Source organism: Rhea americana, unplaced genomic scaffold, assembly GCF_003343005.1.
Source record: "Rhea americana isolate MKP2758 unplaced genomic scaffold, rheAme1 scaffold_22, whole genome shotgun sequence".
NCBI classification, from domain to species: Eukaryota; Metazoa; Chordata; class Aves; order Rheiformes; family Rheidae; genus Rhea; species Rhea americana.
In genome coordinates, this window is record NW_028186329.1 from 3,395,148 (window position 1) to 3,403,151 (window position 8,004).

The 8,004-nt window shown below is 39.9% G+C and overlaps 1 protein-coding gene and 1 long non-coding RNA gene across 2 annotated transcripts in view; one reads left to right on the forward strand and one right to left on the reverse strand.

Annotated features, from left to right (window-relative positions):
• LOC146595608 (uncharacterized) overlaps positions 1-1,263 on the forward strand; it is a 2,820-nt gene extending 1,557 nt beyond the window's left edge. The window contains exon 2 of the long non-coding RNA XR_014895908.1: positions 936-1,263. This is a non-coding gene — a long non-coding RNA (uncharacterized LOC146595608). The remainder of the gene's footprint in view (positions 1-935) is intronic.
• Positions 1,264-4,495: 3,232 nt separating this feature from the next.
• On the reverse strand, positions 4,496-7,922 carry ATG12 (autophagy related 12). The gene is made up of 4 exons (XM_085305386.1): positions 7,740-7,922; positions 7,442-7,578; positions 5,770-5,832; positions 4,496-5,393 (listed from the first exon to the last, which is right to left on the reverse strand). The coding sequence occupies exons 1-4, from the start codon at positions 7,906-7,908 to the stop codon at positions 5,334-5,336; spliced, it is 429 nt and encodes a 142-aa protein (XP_085161512.1). The 5' UTR covers positions 7,909-7,922; the 3' UTR covers positions 4,496-5,333.
• Positions 7,923-8,004: the final 82 nt, after the last annotated feature.

Below are 8,004 nucleotides of genomic sequence, written 5' to 3' on the forward strand. Positions count from 1 at the left end.
AAAAAAAAAAAAAAAAAAAAAAAAAAAAAAAAAAAAAAAAAAAAGTGGGAGTGCTCCTAAGGCTAAAAGAAGGACTTTTTTTCCTCCCCGCCCTCCACTGAGTTTAATTTTACTCACTGAGTTTTAATCATTGAGTTTAATTTTACTCAATGAGGTTACAAGGAATGAAATCTCGCCTGAAACCGGGACTGCATATCTACTAACAAACATGCCAAGGACTGCTCTCTAGCACAGAAACCATCAGGCAAAGAGCAGTTTGTGTCTGTGTTATTAAACTCTCTTAAGCTCCAGAACAGGCCAGTCACGTCCAAAGTGCCTACCAGAAAAGGTACCTTGCTAATTCATGAATTGTGCACAGGCCAAAATCTGTGCCAGCAGCTATTCTACCAATTAACAGTACAGATGACTGAGCTACAGTGCCCCAGAAAGTTTCTTGGCACTACTGAATTTAGTAACACAGATGTAGTCTGACAGGCATAATGTTAAACATCTAACTCACTTATTTCAGCACTCTTTCTAGTCAACAACGTGATTCATTCAACCTTTCTTAGCCATCTATTTTAGGATGGAACAACACAACCTCTAAAATCAGCTTTTGTCTCTCTAGATAGTGAGACATAGAGTCAAAGTTTTCTAATAACTAAAATACGGTGAGATGTATCTGATGTTTCATGTTATTATGGCTATTGCAGCATGTGCAAAGCAGGAACAAGAAAATTGCATAGAATCTTCTGATATATAGTTCATTTTGGGAGCACGTTAAGTATGATACCAGCAAAGACTTTACCAAGTGTTTTTGTTCTCTTAATGATCTAAGAGAAAATAAGGCTAAAACTTTTTTCCCCCTACACATGGTGTTTTATACACTAGGATCACATTTATCTTGCAAAACCCCAGTTTAAAGGTATTTTCCCCTCTTTTGCCTCATTGCAAAGTACAAAGATGCTGTAGGCTAGATAATGCCTTGAGTAACCTCCATACAACCTCCCTGAAGAATAAGGAAGACTTCAGATTCAGAGAACAGCGTAAGACAAAAGCCTGTGCAACTCAAACCAGGATTTGATCTGCACAATGGCTGTAAGCAGCAGCAATGGATGAATAGAAGCTGCTTTAGAGTCCAGGAGGAATTGGGTAAGACTTTTTTTCTCCCCTCTATTTTACTCTGAGATCATCCCTTCAAGAGAGGAGCGAATTRACACATACATCTCTTCTGTTAATATCTTAGCAGTTCAGGAATTAAGAATAAAAATGGTATTTGCTTAATATGCCTAGAGTTGACGTGACAATGTGTCAGTTATCATTTCACTCCCAGCTGAGGAAACCTTAGTTTCACTTAGCTCCTCTGTATTTCTCCTCTTTTAGACTAGTTCAAGTTACAAATTAGAATTTCAGAACAAACAGTGCAATAGGTCAGATAAGATCACTTACCAGTTGATACTTGGATTTCAGACAAGTCACAATGGCCCTGGTAACCTGATATTGAGCAACTCCTGTGAATACTACTCAGTGCCAAGAACTTTGATTGTGCTACCTGTAGAAATATATAGGGGATACAAGTGTCTTTTCAAAAACCCCTCCTCTTTGGTGATCACTATAGGTAGAGAGAAGTAATCCCATTCACAGGCATGATTTGGGAGACCACAGTGGYTTTTCTGCTGTGATCATTTCTGTTTAACACATTCGAGAAGCTGCAAGACAATTTGGTGTAACAGCAGTAGCATCATTAAGCTGGATAGAGGCATCTGGGATTTATTAATGCAGCAGAGACAACCTTGAGTGGCCCATTTAAAAGTTTTGTAAAATCAGCACGTCTGTACTATGATGCCCCTGTACCTTGTAGCTGCCATTCAGGCCTCAGATTTAGAGGACTGTTTTTACAAGTTAACGTGAATGGCAAGTACTCTCAGTTCTTCTAACTGCTGCATATAGATTACCTAGTTCTGCTGTTAAAAAAAAAAGCCCTACTAATTTATTTTCAACTCATTAATCATCTAAATATCTAGTTCAGTTAATCATTTCTCAATCTTCTAAAATACTTAAATTACTGATTTTTCCTGATTTGCCTATTCTGTTCTTTCAATTACGTAAATCGAGGGGGTTAGGTTTAGCTTGGTTGGTTAGAGCACRGTGCTAATAATGCCAAGGTCGTGGGTTTGATTCCTGTACGGGCCACTCGTTTGGGTTTGGACTAGATGATCTCCAGAGGTCCCTCCCAACCTCACCAATTCTATGATTCCTTCTATGAATTAAGTATGTTATAATTGTTGATACCCCAGTATTGAAGGGAGAGACTGGCAAGAGTTGGATCAGGTGAGTAGTCACTATTTASTAGCAAACTTAGGGCTAAGAAATACTAAAAGAGTTGGGGTTTGGAGAAAAATTAGGAATGAAGACGGTTTCTCCACTTTCACTCTACAGAATACTAGGACTAATTACAAATAGATCTCTTCTCTCTGAAGCTTCAGCTAGGGTATTATACACCACTCGGAATACTGTAATTCAAGAAAGATATGAAGGTGATGGAGAGGGTGCAGATGAGAAACATGGAATGATCAGGAGTCAAGAAAAATCAATACATGAAAAAATTCTAGCAGAGAACAGAGTAATCTCCACTTCATCTGTGCATATGGTAAGTCATACCTATATATAGGTAGCAGCAAGGGAGTAGGGAAAAAAAAAAGCTTAAAAAGCAATATAGCAGTGTTAGGCATTAGAAGAGACTGCCTATAGAGCTTGTAAAAAGGTTCATCATTACTGATGTTTGTCTACTCAAAAACCTACCAGGAACAATTAAATACACTTAGTCCTGCTTTTRGATAGGGGAAGCACTTCTAATTTTCTACAATTCTGCTTTCCCTGTACTATCTGATATACATTTAATAGTGGTGCCCTTGTGATAAGACAGGGGATTTAAGGGCTAGTGTCACCTCCCAAAAATTTGACAGATAAAATAAAAATAAGCCACAGAATTAGAATTACTGGGGAAGCTTCTGCAGTTAATAAAACAGCATAGTGTTTAGCTAAAAGAAACCACTAGAAATAGAAATGTAGGAACAAATTGAAATAAGTAATTAAATACAATTCAAAGAACATGCTGAATCTTTAATACATAATTCATAAATCTATGTAAGTTGTTCAAATAAAAAAACAGTACTGAATAAAGGAAATCAGAACTATTACTGTAGAGTTTACTTGACTGGACTATTAACTTGTAGGAGATTGAAGTAAACTTTTTTTTTCTTTTAAACTTAAGAGAATAAAGCTTACCAATAGATTCAACATAAGAACAACCTTCTACCATTAGATGGCAAGATACAATGACCTACAATCCTCCTTCAYCTCAAGATCCTAGTGGTTTGTTTTCATCTTATTTTTCTTGCATCACGACATGTATTTGCACTACACCAATAGTTTCATTTGTTAAGATCAAGTGAGGTGAAAGACAGCAATCAAACATTCTTTAGAGAGAGAGAGACAGACTAGTAGCTTATCTTAGGCAAATGTACTGCCACAAACAAGAGAAAACTACTTACATTTGTAAAGGAGGCAAAATGGACATTAAAAAACACCAGAAAACAAAAATCTAGAAAAACTATGCATGTATCTTTGTCCTCGCGTACCCTCTAGCGGCTGTACAAGGTTACAATAGCTTTACAGTAACCGAGCAGGCAGASCTGGTTTCAAGGGGACAGGCACAGAGTGACTTTCACATTAGTTTTGTTAAAGAGACTTACTATACCACGACTAGCATTTTGAATAGGCAAAAGTATGGATTACAGTGTTTTAAGTTTGGAACCAATTCTATGTTGTTAGCTGAATCTAAAAGACTCCAATATAAGCCTTCTACATGAATAGTTGGATAAAGTTTAAACCTTTCTAATGTGATGTATGTATTATACATTCAGGGCATATGCCTATGTTATCATGYCAAGTGTTATCTACATGCAGTCAAACTGCAACAACATTAGCAGGGTAAGCTGGGTATTTGCTCTCCAGAAGTTCTGCAAATATGGAAAAATCTAATACATGGGTTGCAGAGACTGTATAAAAGCCACCCATACTACATATACAGGTTGCACGAAATGGCAAAAATCACCTCAGTCAGTTGGAYAAGCATGCTTTAACCTAGGACAGGTCACCTGGCTTGTATTTGCTGAAGAATCAAATTATGTCATTGACCAGAAGTGTCATCTAGCATAACAACATTCTTCAAGCAAACAGCTAACATTTACAGCTTAAATTTTAGTAAAGCTTAAACAATCTTTTAAATAAAAGATTGTAAAACAGACAACTTTAAAATAACTACTCTCCTGCCCCAAAAGCAAAGGCTGATACTGTAATCAGGGTACCAATTCCTCTCCAGGATGAAAGAAAAAATCCTCATTACTTTAAAACTTATTAAAGGGATAYGAAGTGCATTCTATTTCTTTGACGGAACATGCAGCTGGCAAAGCAGGAAAAGAGCAGCCACCAAAGGAACATACACAGAATAGGGTTTTAGCATTCCACTGTATGATATTTTTATTAACAGAAAGATCCAACAGCTTTTGCTAGTTGTTAAACAGTGTAAAAAAAAATCCAACCAAACAAAAACAAAAAAGCCCTTTTTTCTGGCAACTGCTGAAGTGCTTGCTCAGTTTTCAACACAGTGCTAGATGATTCTGGGGGGAGGAAAATATTTCTGAGGCATATCATCATACTGTTAATTTAAGTTAAAATTTGAACAAATATAAATGTGGTCCTTGCACTGACAATGTGAAGAAGGCACAAGGTGAAATAATTAAATTATATACAAATAAGTAAATATTAATTATGAAAAATTCAAAATACTTTCTGGAAAAGACATCAGAGTGCACGTTCAAGATGAAGACTTCACAAAGGAAAAAAAACCACACGTAACACTCATGTCAGAAATAAACTGAATCACAGTATATATATGCAATAAATATCCCTTTTAATAAAAAGAAGCTGTCTTSAGTACAGCACATCAAGTGACAGAGAGCAGTCCACTCCTCAAGACAAAGCAGTTTCCCTTCAAATACAGCAACTGGGAGCTCAGCAGCAAGAGAGCTGGCTCTGTTCTACAGATGGCACATGCAGATTTTTGCATCCCAGATGGCACTAGAAGAAAGTTACATGATTGGATAGCCTAGGTATCTCTTCTTTTATGCTATTCATCTCCATCACGTTTATAAAAGTATAGTCATATGCAGAAATGTAAAAACAAACAAACAAATAACCCTTCTTTCTKCATGTTTATAGGCAGAGCTTTTGAAGGTTAGTCCCTTTTCCATTTCTGAAGATTGCATTTAAACTGCTGTATTGCCTGTCAGTCATCCCCACGCCTGGGTTTTGCAATAATGTAGTACAAGCTTTCCATCACTTCCAAAACACTGCAAGAAGGGAGGAAGAAAAAAAAAAGAAAAAAAAAAAGATGTTAGGATACATGAAGTAAAACAAAAACAAACTAGCAAAATGTGTCACAGCATAGTGCTAGTCATAAGAAAGCTCATCATAATGGGAGGCATGATAACATACTACACATGAAGGACTGCTTTTCCAGAGACTGTAAGAAGTAATGTCACTTTAAAATCTATTAATATGGAATGAGTATCAACTAGATTACACTAAATCCAAGGTATTATCAGTATAGCTGATAATCATACAGCTATCAGTATAGCTTGGGGCAATGGCAGATTTAATGTAACAGAAGTATAYTGATAGATTCTGGTAAGTACATTTAAAAAGGATATTCAAAATGAAAGTCACCTCATAAAGGGTCCCAACTTCCTGGTCTGGGGATGGAGCAAAGGACTGATTCACGTATATAAACTGCAAGGAAAGAAAACAGAAGATGAAGATCTCCCTGCAAGGCACACAGAAGAAACATTCTTCAGCCAGAAGTGGGTAAATTTATCCTCTGTTCTCCATTTATTTTGTAATCTTCAAAATCCACATCAGACTACCATTGGTCAGTATTTTCACTCTGGTGCAGATGGGCAACATGACTTCTAGGAGTCATGTCTGACTGGCCAAAYCAAGCGTGCCCACTGCTACCTTCTGCAAATTCATCCATTAGTCTTCCATACAGTACCCTGAAGTTAACTCAGTAGTTTAGTTCTTGCTCTTATTTTGAGTATCCAACCCATTCCCACTATTGTAAGCTTGCTCAATTATAACAACAGAAACTACAATTATTTCGTTCTTCTTTGAAGTCATCCTTTACACTTCCTGCTCCAAATATATACACACACACAGAAGCTATTTAACAGCATCAAAAGAGAGCCTTGAGATCCAGAGCACAAGAAGGCCATGCGTGGTAGGATATCAATGTACTATTTTCAAAACAGGTCATAAAATTCCTAGGGCTTTGTTCCTGRAGTTAGCCTTAAGGTGAAACTACAMTGGAAGTCTCTGTGCTGCTACCTTTCTTGCTCAGTCAATAAGGTGGCAGTTAATTAAATAAATAGTTGAGAATATCTATTAGCAGAAAAAATATGAACTCTTCTTTGAGAGGTTAATCCTTGGTTCCTTGGGGGTGGATGGGAGGGGAAAAAAAAAAAACAAAAAAACTTCTACTGATCACTAGCTGAAATAGACTGTTAGTAAAGCTGTTTACACATGTAGATTTAAATAGCCACCAGAACAAGGAGAGTGATTTTATCTGATACTTTAGATATGCAGTTGCATATTTTAAAAAAATCTAGCTTTAACTTGATCTTAAACAAAAACTTTGAAGTGTATGGCTTTAAGACTTCCCTGCTAACTGCAAAATCAGTGCAATTATATTTGCATATCTGTTCCAGCCATTCCAGCTTTTACTTAACCAGAAGTGCACCAGGGCTTCTTAGGCAGAATGAACTCAAACAATATTGGCACTGGGCTTACAAAGAAGCATATATTTCCAAACTACCCATTTTAAAAGAGAGGAAAAAAARTGTTCTATGATAGTAGTCTTAAACTGTTTTGGGGAGGGGAGGGGAGGGGAGTGAAGAAAACAGCCACCAGCTGTCAGAGAGACAATCCCATACCTTTCAGAGCCTTGGAACATTTTCTCCACAYACCCGACCTTTAGAGCTGCACTGCAGTATGAACCCCTTTCACTGAAATACATTGCTGCGCAACAGGTACACAGCTCCATCCTGCACAGCAGCATCAGACAAGAAAAAAAAATGAAGAGATAGGAAAAAATAGGCTGGAACTGCAGTCTGAGCACATCCACATGGCATTGCTTYGGGAAGTATTGCTCATCTCAAYGTTATACAGTGGGATAAACTCGGAATAGTTTTACTGCTGCTTTTACACGAAGTTTCCTTGCAGGTGCCACGGCCTAGGCTCAGTCTCCCCGGAAAGCCAACACTCCAGCAACCTGAACGCACCACCGAGCGCAAAACCCTCTTCTGCTGCCGCCCCGGCCCGGCCCGGCCCGGCCCGCCCGTACCAGCTGCTCGGAGGCCATCAGCTTGAGGAACTTCTTGATGAAGTCGACGAGGCCCTGGATGGTGCGGGTGCGCTCCACCGCCCACTTCTTGGTCTTCATGATGGGGGTGTCCCCCACCGCCTTCAGCAGCACGTCGACTGCGGAGGCAGCGGCCGTTAGTGGCGCGCGCCAGCCCGCCCCGCCCCGCCCTCATTGGCCGGAGCCCCGCGCCCCCTCCGCCCATTGGCCAGCGCGCCTGCCCGTCAGAGCAGAATCCCCACCCCCGACCTTGCTCACTGACGATTTCTCCCCCCATTACTTTTCTTTTTAGTGTCGCCGGCGGGTTCTTCGCTGCCCGGCGAGCCCGCCGAGGGGGCAGCCGGCTCGGCAGCCCCCGCCGAGGCTCCGCCCTCCTGGGTGTCCTCCCCGCCCTCCCTTCGGCCCTCGCTCTGAGGCGAGACCGGCGGCTGCTCCCCTGCTTCCGCCATACTGCCCTCGGCGAGCCGCCGGCGGAAGTGACGCACGGCACCGCGTTAACGAGCTCGCTTTGCAAGCCATTTTGTCCCTCGCGGGCCGCCGCCGCC

Excerpts from the sequence above, each read along its gene's own strand:
- ATG12 (XM_085305386.1), bottom strand. The coding sequence starts at position 7,908 with ATGGCGGAAGCAGGGGAGCAGCCGCCGGTCTCGCCTCAGAGCGAGGGC. Across the intron at positions 7,579-7,739 it reads CGGCGACACTAAAAAGAAAA|TCGACGTGCTGCTGAAGGCG; the intron begins GTAATGGGGGGA and ends CTGCCTCCGCAG. Across the intron at positions 5,833-7,441 it reads TGATGGCCTCCGAGCAGCTG|TTTATATACGTGAATCAGTC; the intron begins GTACGGGCGGGC and ends CTTTCCTTGCAG.